Consider the following 27,984-nt stretch of genomic DNA (forward strand, 5'->3'; position numbering starts at 1 on the left):
TTACTCCCTACCTGTTCCACCCATTCTCCTCTTCCAGTGATAAAATAATAATAATAATTACCACCCATGGATACCACTCCATCAAGTCCATTTCGGCAATGAGGTATAAAGGATTTATATTTGAACTGCAGTCCACATCTATTCTGAAGCCATGTTACTGGAAAAGGAGAAGCTCACGTACGGTTGATGCATCCCTCATGGGGGGTAGTATTAACAAAAGAACTCACCACAAAATACTGTCATCAAGGGACTCTAGAGTAATGGCATATTAAAAAACTAGAACAGCAGCAGTTGATAGACTTAACAACTCAGGAATACCACTGATATCCTTTCAAAAAGTTCCATGCCCCTTTCAGAAAAACACTGATGGGACATTTTTCTAGAAAATTGAGGCAAGAGCAATGTCTGCTTAGGTACATGCAAACTTGTGGTTTTGCAAAGCTTCATGACTCCCAGAAGTCCAAACAGAAGACAGTAGTTATAAGTCATGTCAGGAATGCATGGAATTTACTAATTTATTTATGAATAGAAAAGTTTACTAACTTTTAACAATTCACTTAGATTACTAGCACTTTGCCCTTAGTTGCACATAAAAATGAAAGTCTATAGAATTACGAATCATCACAAATTAATAAAAATCCTCTGACTTTCAGAGTGTTTCTAAGTCCCTGCGGATGATGTGTTGTAGGCTGAGCCTGACATTGATTCTGGCCCAGACTCAGTTCATGTTTTATTCATTTCTGTACTTTTAAACCTAGAGACAGTAATTACACAACAAATGTTTTCTGAAATAATGAATCTGTTCCTCCACGCCTTTATTGCCAGGGGCGAAAGTAAAGATGGAGGAACTGAGGCTTTTCAAGAAGAAAGGGAAAAATAATTGGAGGTTTGGGATATAGCAAAAGCAAATCATCTTTTTTTTTTTTAAGCTAGTGAGCTGTAATTGCTGAATTACTCTTTGATAAGCCTACCTGTAGAAATATTTTCTTTGAAGTTTTGCTTAAAATTAATATGTGGTTTATATGTAAGAATTATCCCTCTTCCACCAGAAAAGTTTAAAGCAAATTTTAAAGCACAACCTACATTGTTCAGTAATTATAGCCTTTACAAAATCAGTTGAATACTGGACCAATCCCCACTTTGACAGGACTTTCTGCTATGGCCCCTGGGGGGGCTCAGAGGTCTGGCTACTCTCAGCCTTTGAGAGGAGGCTCCAGGTCCTGCCCACCCCTCAACCCCCCTGGCATGGGGAGAATGGTAAGGGCTGAACGATACTACAGTATAGCTAATGCAAAAACGAACAAGAAGAGCCTCCACTGGTGGGATTCTAGAATGTTCTGTCAAAAATTTGTTCTGAAGAGAGCTGACAGCTTCCATTGGGGTGTTTACTATAGGTGGTATTGTTCAGACTTGTTTGAAATTGACGGCAGTGAGGAAAAGCAGCCTCCTCACCCCCACCCCCGAAGTGAGTAGTGCATTGCGCATGGTGGGAAAGGAGAATGTAGCTGTGGTTGGAAGACAGGATGTGGGCAAGGAAGGGGTGGATGGAAGGGGTTGGAGGGGGAACGAGGGCTTTTGCTAAACACAATAATGTGTATTCCCAGAGGCTCTGCTACAGTCCTGCACTCTTCACAGCTTGCTCAGAACTGTCTTGCAGGAAAAATGCATCCTTTTTCCAGAATAACATTTCAAAGGCACATTCCATGGAGGAGACATTGCTGGAAGCGTTTTCTGAGAGTTTTAATTTCAGTGAGAATCTGGGAGACCATGTGTAGAAAACACATGTCAGCCAGCACCAGCAACATTTTCTGCAGGCCTAATCATGCAAATAATAATCATCATCAAAAGACGAAACCCCTATTTTTATAAGCGGGGGTAAAGTGACATCAAGGGCCAAGTACAAAATATTTTCCTTCTTCCACAGTCTGTTTCGACTTGGCATGGTATGTATGGGCTATTTAATGTTGCACCTGTGGGTGAAAGCAGACTCTCCCCTGTCCCTCCTGACTGCTTGGAACCCTCTCCCATCAGTGTCAGCAGCAGGATCGAGGCCCAGTACTTCTGACCTCACCCCCCAAGCCTGAAAAGTCAATCTCCCCTTCCCACGGGTCTGCCATTCCAACCCATGGACTCCACAGGATTGTAGCCTGTGAACTGAAACAGCCTGTGTATCTGAACGGGGGTGGGGGGGTTGCACCTGCCAAAGAACCCCAGGAATGCATGAGGTAGTGCAAGTTTGTGTGAGGACTGCTGCAACCAGGTCCTGCTGGACATCACCAAGGGGCTGTGCACACCAAAACCTCCCTGCATTCAGCACCCCCAGTCCCTCCTGAAGGCAAAGGACAGCCGCAATCACCGAGTTTGGGTGGGAAGGTCTAGCAGCGGGAGCAGGAGGGGACCAGGCTTCAGAACAAACCAGAGTAGGGGCTGGGAGATCAGCACACAGGAGCCCAGGCACTTAGCCCCGAGTATGTATGCCCCGGTCTCATCTGACCTCACTGAGAAAGCAGCAGCAACAGCAAAGCATTCAACTTCCAAAGCAGGGCCCTTCTGAGTGTATGGGTCACAGGCCCACGAAGTCAGCCTTAACCTGACCCTTCCATCCTCAATTACCACATACTGACCACAACTGTGATGTACCAGGTCGCTCTTAATTTCCTGCAGTCCTGGCAGACAGTCTGGAGCATCGCATCCAGCCACTGTCCCAAGATAACCCGGCCTTACTCTCTAGCGCTGACAAATTCTCTCCCGGACACTGGAAACAAATATTTAATAAACGATTTCTCTTACCCACTTGCCCCTACAGCCAGTCCACATCATTTTCTAGTTTAGCAGACCTGTTAGACATTAAAATTGTTGACTTTATTGCCTGTGGTTTTTTCCTTGCCTGTGTTTTGTATGTGCACCCCACAGAGAAATTTAGTGTAGGGTGTTGTCTGTGAACTGGTCTAAGGTTTGGCAAGGGCTTGCTTTTGAAGGGGAGCCTGTAACGCGTGCACACATTTTCCAGTGAGTTTATCACTCCATTATTATCTCTACAGGAAGTACTATAAAAAAAAAATCAGGACTTCATCTGGATAGTTTTCTCTCAAATAATAAAAGCTAGGTCACATGAGCTATCAGGTAAAAAGTCAGTCCTCCAACCAGCAGGGTTTTTTCTTTCTTTTTAAATGCTGTAGTCCACACGACCGAGTAGGGGGGCGGGGTCAAGAATAATCCTCACAAGAGGAGACTTTACATTGGATTCAAAGGACACAGTATTCCAGTGCCATGGGGAAAATATGATGGCACAGTGGTCAAATCAAGGCACAGCCTCTGGAGCCTGCCTGCCACTTAGATTTCTCAACTTCTCTGGGATTTGTTGTCTTCATTGGGAAGATGAGGGTTATAATAACTCGTGGTCCCTAGGGTAGCTGTGAGGATGTAACCTCTGTGAAGCCCTTCACCCGGCAACATTATAGGTGCCCCACAACATTAAATCATGGGTAAACAGGCTGGCAAGAACGTTTATGCCAGCATTTGGTGAGCAACCTCTGCACGCCGGGCTTCTGAATGGAATTCATCAGAGCCAAACCTGTAGCAAACCTCTTCTTGACTTTGTTCCTCTTTTCTCATTGAGGAGTGTCCCCAGTTGCAGGAGAAAAGACGAGGCTACCAGCTTGGAATCAGATGGTGAAAGACTTGGGGTCCATGTTAAGAATCGAAGGCTTTCTCTCAAGTATATATTAAGCATATAATTTTTAACTAAACTGGGACACTTGAGAGAAAGGGGAGGAGTATTAATTGTGTCAGAACAGCAGGTGTAAGCTGTAACTGTGCCTGAGAAATAGGGTGAAGCCAATGCATTAACCCAGTTGGTTACTTTATTTTTGGTTTTTCTCCCACAGATTACCACTCTGGACAAACAGAGATGTTTTATTTTGTTGACTTGAAGACTCTCCAGCAAACCTCCAATCAAGCTCTGTAGTCAACTCCTATACCCAGACATCTGTTGACCCTGATTGTAGAGTACATGGGGGAAGGTAAGACTCAGCTCCAGCCCCAAGGAATTCACTATGTAGCTGGGCAGACAGGATGCAAATGAACACAGAACAAAACAAACAAAAACAGGGTACAATCCAAGACAGAATATAACCAAACGTTTGGCCTTTATGACATAACACTTGAAGTATGATCCTTAAGTGCCAGGCATTAAATGCCCAGGGAAAGGAAAGGTGTAAGGAAATAAGTGGGCCATTAGGAGACTGGGATTTGATTGTCTTCCTTAACTGTGAGATGGATTCCTAAAAGTAAAAGAAATTTTGCAGTCTACATGTTATCTTGTATATCTTTTCCCACAAAACCCTCCAATTTATCTGTCTACTAGCAGCTGTCTTTCCATTTAAGGTATCTTAACAGCAAGCCTCTTGCAACAAATCTGGAATAGGGTTTACTTTTGTTTTGGTCTATGAACAAAGGGCCATAAGCTATGTTGGGGAACCCTTTTAGATATAATTAGGAGTGATTTTTTTTTAAAGGTAGATTTGTCTCAGTGAGTTGTGAAATATATATGAAAAAAGATTGTCATGCTTTATATTGAAATATTATAAACTTCTATTATTTCCAAGAAAAGATAAACTTGGAGACAGTTTATTATTTGGTGGGGTCAGGAAGACCATGAAAACATTATAGTTGAATCCCATAGAAAAAATAGAACTTTGAAAAGATCTTATCTGTGTCAAAACACAGTGAAATGGTCATCTATTATGAAACCAGGCCTTTCTGGTGTCAACTCATGGCGAATTGTTTAAATAATGGCATAATATTTATTAAGAAATTGATACCCACTAGGCCAATTTCTTTAAAAATCTCTTTTGAAGCTTACTTAAGCTCTGCTAAATTTTGCACCTCAGAAGAAAATCAAGTGATTGTGAGATTTCTATTTTTTTAATGAAAATTTTGGATTAATCTTGAAGATTCAAGGCCAAATACTTCCCAAGTGGGAAAATGATTTCTAGAGAAAGAATAAAGCAGGAATTAAGATGACATTCTGAAGACAGTTCTAAACAAAAGAGGAAAAACCATCTTAAATGTGACCTACCACTGTTTTAGACTTCCTGGGTTTCTCCTTTGCCTCTCTGCCATTCATTCTTTCATTCATTGTGACAACACTGGAGGTAAAAATGGGTGTCCTTGGCTCCTAGGGTTTTTCTATCTTGATGGAATGTAGGAGCACACAAGACCCATAAAGGTAAAACAAATAGCCATTTATTAAGAATGGCGGTAAAAGAAAATATTCAGCCTCTAGGATATACATAGAGAGGGACATAAATATTGACTACCTTGGCCAGAAATGGTCACGTGGAGAGCAGAGGAAGTAGGGCTTAACAGATGGGGAGCTCATAACTAACAGAGATGGTGATGGTGGTGGAATGGGTTGGGTAGAACAAGTTTTAAGGACACAGTAGGTGCTTTACATATTTTAGCTCATTTAACTTATTTAACTTAATTCCTTAGATAGCCGATGGCTCCTTCCAGAACATATGGTCTTTTTTCCCTATTTATTTGTTTGAAAGACATTATAGAAACAACATATCGGGGGCTTATGGACTGTCTATTGTAGAAGAGCAGATAAAGTTCCCAAAGTTTCAGAGGCAGCAGAGTGTTTCAGAGCTCAGTTTCTAGAACCAGACTTCTTGGGTTCAAACCTTGGACCTGCCACTTACTAGCTGCGTAATGAACTTTAGAAAGTTAACTTAAAACTCTTAGAGATCCATTTCTTTGTGTGTACAAGTGAACTAAGAAGACTCACTATCCCAGCATAATCAGCATGCCCACTGTGCATTTGGGAACTGTCCTGTATTCATTGCTGGCTGCTATCTTGTGGTGTCCCCTCACACCCTCTTGCTGAAGATCATTAATCCTCAAGTATTCTGCCAAGGGAGAGAGAGACTGAACTGGTTGCTATGGCTGGCACTTCATCTTTTCCTGCTATTCGTTTATCCTGCTCCTCTTTCACGGTTTGTCAACTTAATTAATTCCCTCTATAATTCTTCAGTTATTTTCAACTTTAACTTCCAGCTATTTTTCTTCAGTGAATCTACCACCACCTACCTTGTGACACTTCTAATAAAAGTTCAATCCTTTTTGTCATTAAGAGGATATATTTGCTCTTCAGTGTAATAAATGGCAATCTCCATTACCTTACATTTCATCCTACTTCCATAACAATGAGTACAGCAGGTTTAGACTTTTTTAGGAGAAACTACAAAAAAAAAAAATCATTGAAATTCTAAAGTTTGCAATGCTGAAAGAAAAAAAAATGTGAATTTCCTCTTGTTTTCTACACAAAACTAAAAACTAAGGGTAGAATGTCAAGGGGGGTAGAACAATTGTAAAATTTGTGTGGAACCACAGAAGACCCCAAATAACTAAACCAATCCTGAGAAAGAAGAACAAAGCTAGAGGTATCATGCATCCTTATTTGAAACTACATTACAAAGCTACAGTAAGCAAACAGTATGATATTGGCATAAACACACAGACATATAAATCAGTGGAACAAAATCACAGCCCAAAAATAAACCCACACATACATGTTGACTTATGATAAAGGAGTTAAGAATACACAATGAGGAAGAGATAGTCTTTTCAATAAGTGGTGTTGGGAAAACTGGACAACCACATGCAATAAGAATGAAACTTGACCACTATCTCACAAAAATTAACGTAAGTGGATTAAAGACTTGGACATAAGCCCTGAAACTATAAAACTCCTAGAAGTAATTATAGGCAATAAGCTCTCTGATCTTTGTCTTGGCAATGAATTTTTGGATTTGATGCCAAAAACAAAGGTAACAAAAGTAAAAAAAAAAAACAAATGGACTACCTCAACCTAAAAACAAAGGAAACCATCAACAAAATGAAAGGGCAACCTACTGAACTGGGAGGAAATATTTGTAAGTCATGCATCTGATAAGGGGTTCGTAACCAAAACATATAAATAACTCATAATGCAACAGCAAAAACCAACAACCCAATTAAAAGTGGGCAGAGGACTTAAATGGGTATTTTTCCAAAAAAAGATAGAAGACCAACAGACACATGAATAGATGCTCAACATCTCTAATCATCAGAGAAATGCAAATACAAACTACAATGAGGTATCACCTCACACCAGTCAGAATGGCTAGCATCAGAAAGGCAAGAAATAACAAGTGTTGGTGAGGTTGTGGAGAAAAAGGAACCCTGGTGCACCGTTGGTGGGAATGTAAATTGGTGCAGTCACTGTGGAAAAATAGGACGCAGGTTCCTCAAAACATTAAAAATAAAACTACCCCATGATCCAGCAATTCCACTTCTGGGTATTCATCTGAAGAAAATGAAAAGACTAACTCAAAAAAAATCTATGCATCCCCATTCTCACTGCAGCATTCCTTACAACAGCTAAAACATGGCAACAATCGAAGTGTCCAACAGTGGATGGACACATGCACTCTCTCTCATAAGATATTCAGCCATAAAAAATAATGAAATTTTGCTGTTTCCAACAACATGGGTGGACCTTGAAGGCATTATGTGAAGTGAAGTAAGACACACAGAAAAGCAAATACCATATGATTACATTTACATGTTTAGATGGATCTAAAACAAAACCAAAACCAACCTCATAGATAAAGAGGACAGATTGGTGGTGGCTGGGGAAACGAAGGGAGACCAAGTGAGTGAAAAGGGTCAAAAGGAATTTCCAGTTATGAAATAAACAAGTCATGGGGATACAATGTACAGCATGGTGACTATAGTTAATAATAATGTACTGCATATTTGAAAGTTGTTGAGATCTTAAAAATTCTCATAAGAAAAAATACTTTTGTAACTATGTATGGTGAAAGATGGTAACTAGACCTCTTGTGATAATTTCTCAGTATATACAATACCAAATCATTAGTTTCATCCCTGAAACTAATGTCAATTACATCTAAATTAAAAAACAATCTTGTAGGGGATATTTGTAATCTACAAGAATATAAATTGTATTCTAGACATATACTGTATATTGTTCTAGATCATTATAAATAACTTTATTCAAATTTTTAGAATTGATTTTCCCCATGAAATAAAAGACAGTGAGAAATTTCAGAACAAGAAACTGTGATAATTAAATTGTGACCTAAACTTGCTGAGATAAAATTACCATCAGTTTAGAACTGAAACAGTGTCGTGCTTTTATTTTTATCTATATTTAGTAGAATAGGTCAAAATTCTTACCATGCTTTTGCTAAAAATTGCTCCACTAGATTAAGACAGTGGAAAAGTGAAATTTAGTGAGAACAAATCCTTTCAGCTGTATCTTTTCAGGATTCATCTCATTCTCTTTTGGAGGCCACAGTTATGGAATTCTAAGAGTCAAGTGAAGACGATTCCGCAAAAGACGCAAAACAGGAAATTCCCCTTAATGTTTAAAAGATGATCATGACTACAGGACAGAAGTGTGTATATGGAGGGTACTGTGTCTAGTCTTAAAATTTTGCTGCTTCTTCAGTTTCTTGATCTATGTTGGGAGTTGTCCCTTCTAAGGAAACATTAGGTACAATAAAGAGATGTGGGGGCGCCTGGGTGGCTCAGTGGGTTAAGCCGCTGCCTTCGGCTCAGGTCATGATCCCAGGTCCTGGGTTCAAGCCCCACATCGGGCTTTCCGCTCGGCATGGAGCCTGCTTCCTCCTCTCTCTCTGCTTGCCTCTCTGCCTACTTGTGATTTCTCTCTGTCAAATAAATAAATAAAATCTTAAAAAAAAAAATAATAATAATAACTATTAAAAAAAAAAAATAAAGAGATGTGTTTGGTTACTTCTTTTTTGTTCCTGACAGGTTTGCTAAAACAACATATAAATTCTACAATTTTCTTAATTGTCCACCCCCCGCAAAATAAAACAAAACAGAAAACAAAACCACAAGACCAGCACTTTGACCAAGGTTTTCAATTTAGCACTCAATCTTAGAGCAGACCAGAACTTTAGTGGTAATCGAGCCCATTTTTGTTATTAGCAATTGAGACAAAGCTCAGAAAGGTTAGATAAATTATCTAAGACCACTCAGCATGTTATAAAAGCAACTGACAAAATTTATAAAACCTACTACTCTGTACCAGGGTTTATATTATCTGCCTTATAAAATTTATTCATCATCTTTACAACACTCCTGAAAGATTATTCTGTATTTTATATGAAAAAAATGGAACTGAGAGAAGTTACATGACTTACCCAAAATTGCCATTAATTGTATGGAATTTGAACCCAGGTCTGTCGGGCTTGAAAGCTCATAATACTCCTTCCCCACATCATGCTGTGTCTCTGGGTAGAGGTGGATCTTTCCTAGAATGCACACGTTAGCGTTCTGGGCCAGGCTCCTTCCAGCATAGACCATCTACAGAGCAGTTAGTACTGTGTCCTCCTCCTAGCTGCCTCAAAAATCACTCTAAGGAACCAGCAGCAAGATGGTGACTTGGGAGAGTGGCTGAGAAGCCCGTGGCTGTGGGCGAGGAGCTCGCCCTATTAGAGCAGCAAGTGTCAGAGTTAGCAGTTGTGAGAACAGCACAAGAAATTTGCCCTCTTAAATCCCTTTGAGTCCTAACACATGGTTGGAAGACTAATTCTTTAGTCAGAATTTGTGGGAGTGATAACTGTATGATTTACTTTCAATTCAAGCTTTTCTTGCAGTAAGGATACTAAAAATAACTCCTTAAGTTGTAGTACATAATTGATGGAATAGAACGCTTTCCTGCCCAGGTGATACTGATTAAAGTTGCTTTCGATGTCAAGTGAACATCATAAAGTGTGAGTCTATAAAGATTCAATGTCAAAAAATTCTCATGTTTTACTTTATTGTACATTTGCAAAATGTCCAACAGCTGAACTTAAAAGTGACAAAGCAATGCCAGGATGTGTAAACCAGAAATGAGAATATTCATGGTATGGGTTTTAAAAAAGGATATAGGAACCTAGGTCTACTAAATATGAATCATGTTTTATCCCATTATTGCAAGAATCTCAGAGCTGTTAATAGTTATTCATAGTCACCTGAGATAATAGTACTTTTTCTACTGCTCCAATTAATCTACTAAAATTTTAGAAGATTTTGCTGAAGTAAATTTTTTTTTTGCAGTAGTTCTCTATGAATCCCATTTTCCAAAATAGCAAGATGGAATATTTTGTTTTTCAGTTTTATATGTAAGACCAGTATGTAACTTTTGAAAATGCCTTTTTCAGTAGATAGACCAATATTAAAATAACTACAGGAATACTTAGAAGTGATTATTCAGGAAGAGAAGTTTAATCTGCCAGTCACTAAATGCTAACTTCAATATTTCTGAATAATCGAACACCTTCTCATTTCAATGGTGGAATCTTTTAAACACATGAAACAAGTTAAATGTGTCATAGTGTGACAATATTATTTGGAAAATGAAAATAAGTTAATCTGTCTGGGTCTAGTTCAGTACAACTGAACAGCTACTATCTTACTACAGAAGGAAGTAGGAGAGGCTTTAAGCGATTTTTTTTTCACAAACTAAGGATTCTTTGCTATTGTAGAACAGCTTGTACTCAAAGGATTTCAACTCATCACTTGATAATCATGAATTCACTAATGCGCCCTCAGCACATCTGTGAAAAATAGACTTTATTGCTAATTTACAGATGAGCAGAATTGAGAATGATCATACAGTGAACTGGCGGCAGAAAGAGTCATGACACAAATTTCAAGCAACAGTTTGTGGAACTCAGAATAATGGTTCCTCAAAGATGGCCCAAATCCTAATTCCCAGAACCTGGAAATATGTTTGGCACCATGACAAAGGAGAGTTAAGGTTGCAGATATAAACAAGGTCTTTAATTAGCTCATCTTAAAATAGGGAGAGCATCCTGGATTATCCAGCTGGGCCTAATATAGTCAGTCACAAGGATCTTTTCAAGTAGAAGAGGGAGGCAGAAGATGAATTCAGAGCGATGTGGAATGAGAAACACTTGACTCATTGTTGTTGGCTTGAAGGTGGAAGGGGAATGTGGCAGCCTCTAGAAGCTGCAAACAGCAAGGAAACAGATTTTTCCCTCAGAGCCTCCAAGAGAGTATGCAGCCCTGCCCACACCTTGATTTTAGCCCAGAGAGAGCCAGGTAGGGCCTCTGACAAGCAGAGCTGTAAGATAATAAATTTGTGATGTTTAAGCCACCAAATTCATGGTTATAGCAGCAATCAAAAACTAACAGTTGCTTAATCAATTAGGAGTAATTAATATAGTCATTAAAAAAACTATAAAGAATAAACTCAAGCAACCAAAGAATAACATTTAACTTGGAAATGCAAGTCCATTTTGAAGTAATAAAAGTAGAAGCTCACAGATTCTTTGGCATAAAGAAAGATGGAAAAGGAAAGAGGTGAGAGGAAATTTTTTTTTTCTCTTCCACTAGAATACCAGAAGAGAAAGGAAACTATAAAAAGAACACATTTATCTAAAGGATGAGGTAAGAGTTTTTAAAAGGCTACTTGGAATAGCCTTCCAGGAGAAGTTTTGGAATCTTTGTCCCTAGAGATCTTTAAGATACAGAGTGATGGATTTTATCTACCCTGGATGGCTTAGATATATACTTGCCTGATGACAAAGGCTGAGATGAGATATTCTCTCCTGGCCTCCTCCAGCCAAAATATTCTACACAGACTTGAGTTCATTCAATTCAATGCCACAATTATTTACTGCCTCTCTACTCAATTTAAGTCTTCTGCTATGAATAACCAAAGAATAACATAAGCCCTGACTTTAAGAAATCCATAGTTTTGTAGTGAACCAAGGTAAACAGCCAACCCTATGCAGGCTAGACAATGAGAAGAAACATAAGGGTTGGGTACATGATATATTGATTGAACCTCATTAGATATATAAAAATCAATGTACTCTTATTGATCATAAAACAATATTATAAGTCTCTACCAGAGACCATCAGAACACCAATTTATTACAATGAGAATTTATCCCAACCTTCCTAAAATTCTGTAAGGAAAAATTGTTTTAAAATAAACTCTTTATTGTAGAATTTGAGCCAAAAAAGGCAGAATGATAGAATTAGATTATATCTAGAATGTATCTATAAGATATCTAGAATATAAAAAATTACCATTTTAGAAGCCCGGTATAAAATAATGGATCTGTACAATAATCAGCAATACATGCAAAAACTACTAAGTGATAATTTGATGGTGAATTTTATCATGGAGGGATCCAACTGAGACCACCTAAATACACTGAACAGTCCTATCATCACTGAGTATGACACCAGTGATTTAAGTGTCTCTTTTCGTGAGTTGTTAGGAAATACACAGTGCTGTCTATAAAATATCTTTTCCCCCAAAAAGCTGAATCCAAATTTAACACAGCTTCCAAATCTACATATTTTTTCCATGGGTGATACAGAATGTAGAGGAACCAGTTAAAAATTACAGAATGGAAGAAACCAGTTAAATGCAGAACATGGACCAGGATGTATGAGCCAAGTGCTCCAGCAAATCAGTGACATTTGTGAAGAGAAGAGAGAGAGGATTGTCATAGGACAAAAGAGACTTAAAAGACGTTAACAACAAAAGGTAACATGGAGACCTTGTTTGGATCCTGATCCAAAAAAGAAATAACTAGAAGGCATTTTTAAGATCAGCAGGGAAATTTAAATATGGGTTAGGTATCAAATGATATTGTAGGATTATTATTATAACGTGATAAAGGCACAGCATTACTCAAAATATCTCTCATCTGTTAGAGAAGCATACTGAAGGGTTCACAGTAATTATTAAACATACAATATCCAGTTACGCTTTAAAGTCCTGTAATAAGAAAACTGTGTGTATGAAGAAAACATGGAACAGGATCAGCAGAACAGTGATCTGTATTCAAGCTGCATAAGGAAACATGAGGACCCTTGTAATATATCCTCTCCTTGGATGTCTGAACTTTCCATAATAAAAAAAACTTAAAGGACAACAACCGTAAGTAAATAAAAGTGTACTGGGTCCGTCTGATTATCCCTCATCACTGAGCTACTGAAAGGCTGGTATATTTATACCAGAAATTTTCTTTCCTTTTCTGTGCATATTATTCACTAGCAATCGGACTTCTCTACCCCTTACTGAACACTTCCCCCTCTGATGGAAAGGTAGTTTACAACTGAGCAAATTCTCAATCGAAAGAACCAAGGGGAGAAACTATCCTAAATATTACTTCTGTTGCTCAGTAAATAAAGGAGCTGTGGACTCAGTTCTGTTGGCATGTGGGCTATAGCTTCCGGGCACTTTTTGTAGTAAAGGGTGAACGTGGTCGGGGAGTACTTGCAAAATTTCAAATTCTTTCGTTTACATTCTTTCAAATTCTTTAGTGTTGTAACATTGGTCAGAAATGCATAATTCTCAAAATTTTTTTTGGCAACAAACGGTAATGTGTTTGTTTTAAAAAAATGATCATAGGTAAAAATCTAGTCTAGATATTTAAGTAATAATGTCACTCTCCTGTCTAATTTTATTTTTATTTTTATTTATTTTTTTTAAAGATTTTATTTATTTATTTGACAGAGAGAGATCACAAGTAGACGGAGAGGCAGGCAGAGAGAGAGAGAGAGAGAGAGAGAGAGAAGCAGGCTCCCTGCTGAGCAGAGAGCCCGATGCGGGACTCGATCCCAGGACCCCGAGATAATGACCTGAGCCGAAGGCAGCGGCTTAACCCACTGAGCCACCCAGGTGCCCCATCTCCTGTCTAATTTTAGAGTACAACAGGCTTCTCTATGAGGACGAAACGGCTGCAGGACAAACTATATTTCTCTTTAGCATTCCCTGCGTATACGCATGAAAGCCAGATCTGATCTACGATAGTTCAAGTGACAGGGTTCAAACACGGCTACTTCATGGAAAGGCCCTGCAGCAATAATCCTAGCAATGGAGCAACATACAAGTATCATCTGATACCGTTCAGAAAGCCTTTGAAGGCATTCATAATAGATGATCCCCTTTTAAAAAATGTTATCCTTTTTTAAAAAATGTTAAATGTTGGGGCCCCTGGGTAGCTCAGTGGGTTAAAGCCTCTGCTTTCGGCTCAGGTCATGGTCTCAGGCTCCTAGGATCGAGCCCCACATCGGGCTCTCTGCTCAGTAGGGAGCCTGCTTCCTCCTCTCTCTGCCTGCCTCTCTGCCTACTTATGATCTCTGTCTGTCAAATAAATAAAATCTTTAAAAAAAATGTTAAATGATAACATTAACATTAAAAGATGTTAAATTTTTTTTAAAAAGTTAGAAAAGGATAAATGTTACCCTTTTTTTAAAAAAAATATTTTTTTGCAAATAATTTTTCTGAACAAGGCTTAAAGATGCTTACATCCTCATATTACATTGCTAATGGGATTAAAACCATTTCCAAAGAAATGTAAAATGCTATCATGCCTATAAAAGCTTTTAATTTTTTCAATCTTTTTAAATTTAAAAAAATGTAATATATTTTCTTTTCTTTTTTAAAGGTACCTTCTCATGAAGAGATGCCCGGAAAGCTATGGTGGTTATTTTTCACCAGAAGAATGTAAAGACAAAACAGGGAGGAAAAGTAACCCAGATAAACAGGCTATGTTACAGAGATGTAAACCAGGCATTTTAGCTTACTTTTCCTTATGAAATTTAAGGTCTCTGGTCAGGGATTGTAGTTATAATAGCAACGAAGATGATTATTTCTGCAGCACACGCCGAGTTCTCATTCTGTATTTTTTCCACAAAGAGGCACTATGCTATGTAGGTTACAATAATTATGTAGATGATTTGTAACTCTGGCATTTGGTTTGGCTGAGATGTAGAAGAAAGGGCATTTGCCTTCAAGATTTATAGTTCACGTGGCACCCATTACCTGTTACCTCTCTTCTTCCCACGCCAGAAACCCAAACATCTTACCAACCACAGCCTCTGTGAATTTCCCTTCTGCTGGAAGAGGGAAGTACTGGTTTGGTGACAAGTTGCTGCCATATCCCAAGAGAAAACCTTCTAATTTTACATTTGGATTTGGACGTAGGAACTTCAAGAGGATGGAGTCGCTCGTGGTATTGATGTGGACTTTCAGGCTTGGCCTTTTACCTAAAGATGGGAACACAAAACACAGGGCTGTTATTTTACCACTTTAGTATCCCAGGGCAAATTTGGGCAAAGGTTAGTTGCTAGAGACATTGTTACTGGAAAACATGCTATCTAATTAGCTACTGAATATTCCAACTCATCTACCCAAACTGCTAAAATGTGGGTAATTCTGAGATCCAAAAACCCCAAACTAAATAAAATAGAAAGCAGTCTAGAACACAAAGTAAAATCTTAGGATTTAATATTTGGTAATTTATTATTGAGCAGGTAGATGACATTTAAGGCTACTTTGGGTATCCATGATAGTCAAAACCTTCATTGGATGCATATTATCTGGGAATGTTCAAAGGATCTGACATTTCATATCAGTAAATTTAACTACTGCACTTTGAAACCCCCCAGCCTCGTCAGTGCTGCCCTCCAGCTGTATCCTCACAAGAGAGTGATTTACATAGAGGGTTGGAAACAAAGGGACACAGGTGGAGGGGGGTCAGTTTAGGGAGATTAGGGAGTTCTGAGAGAAGATAAACGGAAGAGAAAGATCTTTAGGTCTCTTTTGGGGCCCACAGGGTCAATGAGACAACTACATGGAAATGTCCCCAGGAGGTTGAATAATCAAGTGTGATGCTCAGTAACAGAACACCGATCCATCTGGATGTCATCAGTTTCTAAACAATCATTGGATGAACTTCCCCAGAGAGATTGTGCAGAATGAAGGAAGAAAACTTAATTAAATTTTCAAGGCTCTTTTTTTTTTTTAAAACTATGTAGGCAACAAGGACAGATTATCACACTAACCAGAAGTCTTGACCAAGCGGTGAGTAAACAACATTGTCTTTTGTCTTTGGGACCAGAAGGAACAGAGTTCAAATACCAGCTCTCCAACTTAATTACCAGTGGCGCCTCTGGCTACTCACAGAACATACTTGACCCTGAATTTCTTGATTTGTAAATTATGAACACTGGATAACAATGTCCACTTTGATGGGTTGTTTACAAAGATTAGTGCAAATGGCACATAGTAATTGCTCAATAATTGGTTACTTAATTAAGCCACAAGACAGAAATCCAAAACAGCTTTGTAAGATTTTTTTGTAAATTCGTATTTAACTAATTTGGTAAGAAAACCCAATCTGAACCATATGAGGCCACCAAGTCTTTCTCAAATCTCACTGAATAATCTGTGTAACTATTCACATGTTTAATTGTAGGAATATTAACATGTTTAATTAAGGGGTGCTGGCCAAGCCCCCACTGAAGGGGTCCAGACAACCTAGTACATTTCTAAAATCCAAGGATTTTCTGAATTCTAAAACATGTCTGGCCCCAGAGTTTTAGATGCAAATTATAGACCTCAATTATTTTCTTTCTTTATTCTACAGAGATTTAATATTTTTAGAACATTTTACCCATTAGAAAGATTGCATTTATTAATTTAGTAATCCACATTTGATTTCTCATGATTCATTTTATTTATATCAATTATATTCATAAGATTTATACTTCATTAATACCAGTTAGTACCTCTGAACAGCATGGCTTCCCAAAGTCATCACACTAAATTTATACTATTCCAGTCAAAATTAGCCTGGTCTGCCTCAATATAGCTACATAAAGGATTCCAATAGGCCTTTGAAAAAATACAGCTAGCCCCTTCTTGGATACCAAGTTGTGGGAACCACTGTCTTACCTCAGCAGCCAGTAAAACTATTTCCGGGTATGTACATAGTTCTTTATACTTCCAAGTATTTGATGACATTTTCATAAACTTCAAGATTCTCAAAGTGTTATTCCCACATTTCTGGCAAAATTGAAACCTAGAGATACTGGGTGTTTTATCCAAATGTAAGGAAGATTCATCTAGTTTAGCTCACCCAGTGCAAATCTCTCATAGTACAATGAAATTGAGGGCCCACCGTTCTCTGTCACTCTGCAAGTTAAGTGCAAGATCAAAACTGGATCTCAGTTCGCACCAACTGTACTTCCTGCTCTATTTTTGTTGAGAATGTCATCATTACCCAATAGAGAGGTAAGGAGAGGCCAACCCCGAAACCATAATGCTCAAATGATGCTAACTGCTAATGTTGTGTCCTAATTTCATTAGATTTTGAAGAGAGGATTTATACTTCAGCTATAATATAGATTTTGTCCAAGCCAATTTTTCCCTCCTTAGTTATATGCCTAGATTAACCCTAGAATCACTACACTACTTTAGAAGATTGTTAGGTCCCACAGTAAATTAAAACACAGCTGGTCTGTTACCCACCCCCTTGTTGGGAAGCAGAGAATAAGGAATATTAGTGTACTTGGGCTGCACTCATGTTTGACTAAGAGCCAAGAGTCACAGCATCATCACATTAGATCTTTGCTCATAGAATTTGGCCTGATGTACCACATTACTCTTCCACTTGGAAAGTGGAAAGGATGGCAGCACCAAGTGAGGAAAAGGAAGGTTGTAAACAGAATTACTGACCAACAAAAGTGGAAGTGTTCTCATTTTCTCCACATGGGAATTTTCATGACTCCAATCTTTGTCCTTTTCACTAATGATTTATGTCAGCAAATACATCAACATCATGTAACTTTTTGAGTGAATTGGCATTTAACTACCCACTTTCTCCAAAATTCTAATTCACACTACTCTCTGGAGCTAAATTTTTAGAAGTCCTCAAAAAGAAAGAGAGATGCACATAAACAAATCTTACCTTAAAGCAGCATCACAAACTTAGTATTTTGAGACTATCATCCCAGTTGCTTACTTGAAGCTGGAAATTCAAGTCCCTTCATTTTCCTGACACATTACTTCTTCTTTTATTACTTCTCAACATATCTTATTTCTTTTTGGCCAGTATAATCTTCTCACATTCGGCAATGCACTTTCACCTATGCTCACATTGTCACCCAATATTGATTCCCTCTATCTTCTGTCTTCTCTACACCCCTTCACCTACTCAGTAATTATACCACTGGTCTTTTTGGTTCTCAGCAAAAAGGTAAAGTGATTTTTGCCCTTTCAATCTGATTAAGTTTGTCAAGCATTCCTTCAAATGAATGTTTGGACTAGTATTCAATTTTATACTACTGGACAATTTCCCCTGATATTTTAGGATATATCTCCATGCATCCTATAATAATTTTTAATCTTGGATAAGTTACTCTTCATTCTGAGTAATTCCAGCTTAATGGTTTAGAACACTAGTCATGTGATGACAGTTATCTTTCAATGTTAGTATGAAAACCTCTGGTGAATGACGTAGGTAGAGTTAATAGAAAAATAATATAATATGATATAAGCTTAACTAGGAAAACATTTATAGGTAAAATGGCAGATATATTGTCCAGAAAAGCCCCAGAGTACAGAGTAATAAGAATACTAGAAAAACATTTTACTGTATCTTATGAGAAATAAAGCCTACACCAATCAAGAGTGAGACAAAATAAAGAATGTGAACATTTCAGGAAACCACCACCATTATGGCTGAAAAAAGATTGCACATTGATAAAGTAGAACCTTGGATCTAGGATAGTTGTTTCTAATCCTCTTTTTCCGACATCCCAGGGTATCTCTAAATAGTTCAAGGGGCTGTAGTGAAATAACAAAAGAAAAGAAAAAGTCTTTCAAAATCCAATTAGAATTAATTTTCTTTTAATTTTTAAAAATAAATACAAGCCCTGTAGCATTAAAATGACATGTCTGGCAAGGTCCAAGATAGAACTCACTATAGAAGTATCTATATTCACCAGGTCCCTAAGAATACATCAAAGACATTAATAAGAGTTTCAAGTCAGGGATTGGCTGAAGGAGGCAAAACTTATGTGCCTAGGCTAGTAGTTAGCAAGCTTTTCCCGTAAAGGGCCAGCTAATAAATATGTTATTAGGCCATACAGTCTCAGTTGTCAGTATTCAACTCTGCTATGGCATGTGGAAGAAGTCATAGGCAATACAGAAACGAATCAGCATGGTTTTATCACTATAAAACTTTAAAAAAAAATAAAATGACATGTCTGTGTTTCAATAAAATTGTATAGTTGACGTTTGAACAATATGGAGATTAGGGACACTAACCCACCACACAGACAAAAATCTGCATATAGTTTTGACTCCCCAAAATTTAACTACTAATAGCCTACTATTAACTGGAAGCTTTACTGATAACATAAATAGTCAATTAACACATATTTTGTCTGTGGTATGTATTCTATGTTTGTATTCTTACAATAAAGTTAGAGAAAAGAAAATGTTAAGAAAATCATAAGGAAGAGAAAATACATATATAGTACTGTATTTATATATATATTAAAAAAAAACTGTGTGTAGTGGACCAAGTGTAGTTCAAACCCATATTGCTCAAGGGTCAACTGTACTTGTAAAAATTGGCAGTTGGCTGCCGGGTCACAGTTTACCAATTCCTACTCAACATCATTCGTCTTCAGGGAAATGCAAGTTAAAATTACAGTAAGATACCACAACCCAAGAATGGATAATTAAAAGGCTGTCCATAACAAGTGTTAGGCAGGATTTGAAATAATTGGAGCCCTCATACATTTTTAATGTGAATGTTAAGTGGTATAACCACTTGTGAAAACTGTTGGACAACTACCAAATAACCTATCAGTTTCATTCCTAGGTATTTTTGAGAAAACATGAAAAATAATGCTATGCTAAGCCTTGTATGCAGATATTCAAAGCACCACTGAACTGCAACTAGCCCAAATGTCCATCAGTAGTTAAAGGGATCAACACATTATGGCTTACCCATACAATGAGATAGGACTCAGCAACAAAACAGAACAAATTACTTATGTAATTCACCATGGGTGAATCTCTTGTCTGGCATGATATCATATCACTGTAGCATGGGCAGGACCTTTCTCATCACAAAGTAGCAAGCCTTTCTCAGATATAAAAGACTTTCCTCTGATGGAAGGTCATTCAATCCTCTTGCCATTATAGCAACTAGTGAAATAGTTTTAATGGTGCCTAATATTATTATTTACATTCAACAAATGGTACATATATAAAATCAGCAAGTCCTTTTTAGCCATGATTATCTTCCTAGAACTGACAAGTCAAAGTTTCAAATATATTACATATTCTTCTTACATAATGGATTGCAGGTGGAAAACATTCCAATGCCTTTATGGTCACATTTTCAGTTTACATATTAAGCAGAGAAGTCACTGTCTGACAATGCATTCAAAAGCTTCCAAAAACCATATTTGATGGCATAAATTATATTTAATTAAACTGTAATGTTAAGTTATACAAAACATAATTTTAACATAAGACTTGACAATAATTTAACATATGCTTTAATTCTTAGAGAGCAAAAAAAAGATCGTATAACAGGCTTGGTACTCAAAGGACTCCCTTTCCTGGTACTATGATCCAAGGAAACGTGTTGAAGGGGAAAAATATCCATATGGAGTCTCATTAATTTTCCTGTGGCAACCACAGTATGAAGGGAGTGGCCAAAGTCAATTATACAAGAATCTTCAGTTGTTTCTGATCTTTGAATAGAAACGTGTTGTCTGTAGTCTATAGCATGGATTTTCTTACCAAAAACAGTAACAAACTGAAAGCCAGTGATATGAGTGGAAACTTTCCATAGCAAAAAAAAGCATGGCAGTTTTAAATATTTTAAGGAGAATAAAGATTAAATGTTTCTATCAATTAAATACAATTAGACATTATAAAAACTACTTCCACTAGTGCTGTAATAGCAAGATGCTTGTACAGCTTTCCATTAGAAGAGAGTCTGTGTAAAGTGGTTATGAAGATAAAGAAAGGCATGACCCATTCTGCAGTGACATGATGGCATGCCAGACAAGATAGGTAGAGGCATTAAATTGCCTTGTCCTGGTTGTGTATATGCAGAAATATAATTAAATGTTCTCACAAAATAGTTCCTATAAAGTCCTTTTAAGGGGAACCTGGGTGGCTCAGTGGGTTAAAGCCTCTGCCTTCGGCTCAGGTCATGGTCTCAGGGTCCTGGGATCGAGCCCCACATCGGGATCTCTGCTCAGTAGGGAGCCTGCTTCCTCCTCTCTCTGCCTGCCTCTCTGCCTACTTGTGATCTCTGTCTGTCAAATAAATAAATAATAAAATCTTTTTAAAAAATCCTTTTAAAATTTCAATTTATTGTATTCCATCTATCATCAATCCCATTTATCTCATGGTATCCTGGATCTCTGCTTCCAGAATGAAATTCCTTCTCAAAATCCACAGATTCTCTGTCACTTTCTTCCCAATTCTTTGGGAATGAAGTTCTACCAAGACCCAATGGAGAATTAATGAGAGCTTGCAAAGAGCTAGTGTGCAGTAAACACGTGGCAGTTCTACAACACATCTTCCAGAAATAGGGACACCACTGACAGTTGCTTGAGTCGTGCATTGCAGAACTCTAAATGGCATCATTCAAACCATCTATTTATGGCCCTATACATTAACCACGCTCGCAAAGACCATGCAGAAATAGTCGCTACTTACAAAAATGGGTGATTTGATAAGGGTAACTATCTTGAAATTCTCTAAATTCTTCCTATAGGCCTCAGACTGCTCCTGCCCACCCTTCTTGCCTCAGGCCTTTGATTTATATCTTCCCTGCCCTCTGATTCTGCTGACACTGGTAATAAGGGATATGGGTGGCAAGGATGCCTTATGTAAAGAGGATAGGAGCTCAGTCACAAACATTTTGGACATTGTGGTTTCTAATGTACAAATGAAATTGCATCCTTCAATATATACAATTCAGGTGATGAATCAGAAATCTAAATAAGAACAACAGATTAAAAGAGATTTGGGGCATTCAGGAAATGGTGAGTTAGTAACACCCAGCTTTAGAGATGAACAGCAGGCATCCCTACTTGTGTTTTATTAACTCAAGTCTAAAAGCACAAGGGAAAATAGTTGAGATATATATAAAACGAGACTTTTATAAAACTACAGAAAAAAACGTCATTTTTTAAAAAGCACAGAAAAAACTGGGTAGAAGTCCCATAAGGCACATGAACAGCTGCCAGAGTGTGGGAATGGGGGCCTTTAAAAAAACTCTGAACTTGACACATACACACTTGATGTGAGCCCGAAGCACAACCTACAAAGATTCGTGATCTCTGCTCTAATGCAAGCAGAACAGCATGTTCTCTCTCCAATGCCTTGTGGGGAGTTTGCCATTGGAAGACATGTTCCTGCATGTAACATGTACTTTCAGAGTTTAGGAAATAAAAAGTCCTGGTTCACCGGAAGAGCTCCCTTTATAAAGCCACATCCAAATAGTTGCCATTGAGCCATAACACCCAGGTGTCGACTAGTTAACTTTATTAGGATATTATGGTCTCCAAATACCTGGAGAATGTTTACTATTGAATTTAGAAAGAAATGACATTTTGCTAGAAATCTGAGAGGGAAAATGTTTTCTTCCTAATGGAGCACTTTAGTTCTGTTTTCCTAGCTGCTTGTATAAGCGAGTTCCATTTCAGCTAAAACAACCACAGTTTCCACCTTGGTCAGAATTCCCAGTGCCCTGATTCCTCAGGCCAATACTTCACCGTCTGGTGACTTTGGATGACTGAATGAGACAGACTGAACCTCCCAACGTTGACATTTCAGCACCACTTGGCAGGACTAATAGTTTTACCAAAGGAGCAATAACTTCATTACCTATCTTGTAACCCAACCAACAGCCAAGCAAGAAAATTACTTTTCATAGACTACCTTCTAAGTCAACAGCCTTTTACTCTTAGGGAAAAATCTCATCCTGAGATATACGCTGTTGTCACTTGCATACACACCCTCTATCTAATTCTCCTAAAATTACTCTTTAAACTCTGGAGCATGTTGGGGGTGGGGGGCAACCATATGCAACAAATAACCACATATTTGCTATAAGGAAAGGGGGGCAGTGACATGGTTAACTTCAACAAAATCTAAATAAATTCCACATTTGCCTTGGGAAATATGTATATCCATTCATCTGCTTTTCACTTTATTCCTTCACTATCAGACACTAGGCATTAGTGATACCAATTCAAATATGATCTGTCACAGCACAAAGATTAAGCAGTCTAGTAAGTTAGGCAGATGGGTAAGTCATTGATTTCAGTGCAACATTATTTCTGCAATTAGTACCATGTGGCTACAACAGAGGAACTCTAAATCTGATGGAAGAGGGATAAAGGATGTACAAGGAAAGTGTCCCCTTAGCTTTGTTAAGCTAGTGACAAAAATTGTTTTCATTACATGAAAATATGCCAAATGCAAGTAGGGAAGTAGATCTCAAAGTCTACTTTATAATACTTTTCCTACTACTTTAGATAATTCATATATTCTTATTGTTTTTAATACATATAAAATAAAAAGAAATCAAACATGCTAAAAGACTTAACAAAACTCATTTCTCTTCTTTTTTGCTCTTTTCTGATCTTTCATGAAATCTCTGGAGTTGATCTGCTTAATTCTCTTGCTATGTAAAGTAAGGAGTGATAACAATTGGTATTCTGGATGGAAGGAAGGATAGGTTCCAGACCAGGATTCTTCAAAGAATCGCCCCCCAACCCCCATTAGAGCATCTGCATCAGCTGGGAACTTGCTAGAAGTATACATTCTCAGACTCCACTCCAGACATCTCAAATCAGAAACTTTGGGATGGAGGCAGCAATCTGTATTTTAGCAAATTGGGTAATTCCGACACATACTCAGGTTTGGGAACCATAACTCTTTGAAAATAAATAAAATTCATGGGCCCAATTTCTTCTGAAAGAGATTTACAGATATACAGTATCAGAGAAAAAAAGACCTCAGCTGCCAAGCTATTAAATTTCCTACCATGAGAATTATACATATTTTTTGATCTGTGAACAAACTGTTAGAGTGTTCTAGAATTATAAATTCTGGAGACTTGTAAAATGTTTAATAATATTTGGAAAATTTCTCTGGCTTCTAACATCAGTTATAGGGCTTTATATGTATTTGACCAATCTATTTAAAGATTTAGAAGTATGATGAGCTAACATTATAAAAAATTTTGGGGCACCTGGGTGGCTCAGTGGGTTAAAGCCTCTACCTTCGGCTCGGGTCATGATCCCAGGGTCCTGGGATCAAGCCCCACATCGGGCTCTCTGTTCAGCGGAGAGCCTGCTTCCCCCTCTCTTTCTACCTGCCTCTCTGCCTACTTGTGATCTCTGTCTGTCAAATAAATAAAAAAAAACTTTACAAAAAAAATTTCAAACAGAGAAATGTTGCAAGAATCATGCAATACACATCCATAGAGCCACCGTCCAGAGACAATGATGTAAATCTTAATCTATCTCTTTCATCATATTTATCTACCTCTCTATCCATCCATCAATCCATCTTATTTTTAAATGGATTTCAAAATAAATTATATTTCAGTATTCTTCACTCCTCAAATTCAGTAGGTATATCATTAACTAGAATTCAGTACATTTTTTGAGGTAAAATTTATATATAAGAAAATACATAAATCTTAACTCTACATGGCTGATTTTTCCAACTGCCATATATTTATGCAACCCAAACCTAGACAAGATTTAGAATATTACCTTCACCTAGAAAGTCTCCTCATTCCTCTACTGGTCTATTTCCACCCCATGCTTCCACCCCAGAACAAAACAACTTTTGTTCTGATTTTTACAAAGCCATAGATTAATTTTACCCGTTATAGATTTCAGTGAGATGGAATCCTATGATATGTACTCTTAGGTAAGGCTTCTTGCACTTAATTCAAGTGACTTCTTGCATCATAATGTTTTGGAGATTTGTAAGTTTTATTGCACACATCAATAGTGGTTTTGCTGTTATTTTCACTGAGCACTATTCAGATAATTATTAAAGTCAACATTTTAAAATATTCCTGTGTCTTCAGAGTATCAACCTCTCTTGATTTACTGTTTTTTAAAATGTTGATTATACTGTAATAAAATTTTCACTGAGAACAAAGGAAAATTATATATATATATTTTTTTCTTTCCAGATATTTATTCACCTTATACTATTTGCCAGAAAGATAAAACTATACTCTGTTATTTATAATAGCTGCTTAATTTTTAAGACTTAAATTACTAACAGTAAATGCAGATAAAACTATATAATGATTTCATTTTCACCAGAATGCTGAATACTAGTTACTGATACATAGTATCTTGGATATCTTTCCCTCTCACTCCCAGCTAATGAAATGCCAGGCACTTCTTTTTTTTCAAGATTTTATTTATTAATTTAACATAGAAAGAGATAGTGAGAGAGGGAACACAAGCAGGGGGAGTGGGAGAGGGAGAAGCAGGCTTCCCACTGAGCAGGGAGCCTGACGTGGGCCTTGATCCCAGGACCCTGTGATCATGACCTGAGCCAAAGGCAGACAGTTAATGCCTGAGCCACCCAGGTGCTCCCACCAGTGACCTTTTGACAACAAAGTGTAATATTGACTTTCCTATGTCTAAGAGTATTATTCACTGATACAAAAGTGGTTAAGTTTAAACATGTGCCATTTAAAAAATTGCTTGTCCTAACAATCTCATTTTGATCTAGTACCAAAAAATAGGTAAACGGTCATTTGGATTATTTTCCCTCTACTGGTCAATTTTCCAAAAGGACCGATACTCCTTTTTTTTTTCCCTTACTCTCAATAACTTCAGTACTAACATACGTTAAATTCCACTAAGTAGAAATCAAGTTTAATCAAAGTACTACTTTATAGGACAAAGCGGAAAATGTACAACTTCCACCCACACTGTAGGAAATCCTCCACATACAAGATCACATATTTCCATTGTGAAAACATTGTCTCACGGAGTAAATCAGAAATACTCTTGATAAAAATGAAAAGTTTCCCATCTCGTAAAAAACTGTCTAAGCACTAATAAAACTTTCTTAAATAAATCTTGCTTTTACTGCAAAGTCTCGCAAATAAAAACAAGAGATGTAGCTAGAATAAACGGTTTCATTTGCCATCATTGTTTAGATGTTTGAAATCTTCATGAATTTTAGTTTGTTCAGTTAATAAATACCCAATGCTGATGATTTACAGCTGCTTATTTTGAGATTTCACAGTTTCAAAAGCCTTCCATATACTAGAAGACAATGGCTAAACCATCAGGACAGTTTGATCATGTAGCCTCATGAACAAGGCAGGGTGGGTCATGAGACTTATGAGTCTCTGGGAAGAGCCACGTGCTAATGACCCCAAAGTAAGTCATTACATTCTAATAGAGGGGTTCTGATATCAACTTTGCCTTTCACTGTGTTTGACCTGGGTTGTTAATTAATAATCTAATTAATTCTCTAATTAATCCTCTAATTAATTAGAGAATCCCAAATCCATTTTCATTCTTATGTTCAAGGATATCTCTAACACTTCATCCAGACAAAATAATATATTCCTGTTAAAATGCAGGAAAATAAAACAGAAAATGAATTTGTTTATAGAAATACTATGCTAATAATTTCCAGATAATATTTATTTTTTATATAACTCCCAAAATTTAACAAATATGAAAAAGAAAATAGTTTCACAGACATATAGAAGGAATGTATGTGACTGTCACAAATATTTTTAACAGTTTGTGAGGTATATATAATCATGCACCATAATATTCACCTATTGTAAATAATTTTTTTAAATTCAGTAATTTTTGGAAAATTTTAGAATTTATTAAGTCTACCACAATCCAATTGGAGAACATTCCCATCATTTTAAAACTTTCCCCTGTATCCATCTGTAGTCAACAGGCATACACTTAACTCCCACTCTTAGCTCCAAGCAACCACTGGTCTGCTTTCTGCTTTTCTTGTAATTTAATATAAATGGATTTATACAAAATATAGTCTTTGTGTCTGGCTTTTATCAGGTGGTATGGTGTTTATGAGATTCATTCATCCATGGTGTATCATTAGTTCACTTTTTTTTTTTTTTCTATAGAGAGAGAGGGGGAAGCAGGCTCCCTGCAGAGCACAGAGCCCGATGTGGGGCTCCATCCCAGGACACTGGGACATGACCTGAGCCGAAGGCAGAGGCTTTAACCCACTGAGCCACCCGGGTGCCCCATTAGTTCACTTTTGATTGCTCGATAACATTTCATTTTGTGGGTCACATTTTGTTTATCCATTTCCTCAGTTGATGAATAGTTGGATTACTTCCAGTTTTGGGTTATTATGAATAATGCTGCTATTATGAATAATGCTACAAGTATTTGCGTGGACATATGTTTTCATTTATCTTGGATAAATACCTAGGTGTAAAATAGCTGGGTAGTATGGTAACTTTATGTTTAAATTTTTAATAAATTGGCAAAATTTTCCATTTTTGTATTATTTTAAGATTATAAATATTACTCTTGCCTGAGGACAACACCAAGTTGTGAACATCCAGAAAATGAGCTATATTGTTTTTCACTATCACTAAATATATGTTATATAATGTTTTCTATAATAAAATCAATAAACTCTGAGATTTCTATCTGTAGTCATTAATGAAATGAGACCACTTAACTTGTTACAATAATTATCTAAAACATAGCAACTTTAATTTATCCCAAATGCAAGACATGAGCTTTTTTGCAAAATAGTAAGATAGTTACTGACATTCATAGCAATGACTACGATACAAGATAAATTACCAAGTTGTCTTCTAGACATTTCCACTTTAAGAATTTCTTAGCCAATACCAATTATGCAAATATTTGTCAAGCAGAGAATTAACCAGTTCTGGAGAGACTGGTTTTATTCCTATTTATACCTAAAATTAAAGTGAAATTAGTTATCAACTCTGGCCTTGTGAACCAAATGACTTAGCTATTTATCTACATAGTCAGAAGAACCTGTATAGTACAAACTATGGTAACTGG

The 27,984-nt window shown here is 37.2% G+C and overlaps 1 protein-coding gene across 4 annotated transcripts in view; it reads right to left on the minus strand.

The window, feature by feature from the left end:
• Positions 1 to 27,984, minus strand: part of ABI3BP (ABI family member 3 binding protein) — a 268,734-nt gene that overhangs the window by 181,717 nt on the left and 59,033 nt on the right. For all 4 annotated transcript variants that reach the window (XM_047723248.1, XM_047723222.1, XM_047723232.1 and 1 more), the window contains exon 2: positions 14,941 to 15,120. In XM_047723248.1, coding sequence (XP_047579204.1) covers positions 14,941 to 15,120 — 180 coding nt within the window. The remainder of the gene's footprint in view (positions 1 to 14,940; positions 15,121 to 27,984) is intronic.

The sequence above is a fragment of the Lutra lutra genome, chromosome 1 (assembly GCF_902655055.1).
Source record: "Lutra lutra chromosome 1, mLutLut1.2, whole genome shotgun sequence".
NCBI classification, from domain to species: domain Eukaryota; kingdom Metazoa; phylum Chordata; class Mammalia; order Carnivora; family Mustelidae; genus Lutra; species Lutra lutra.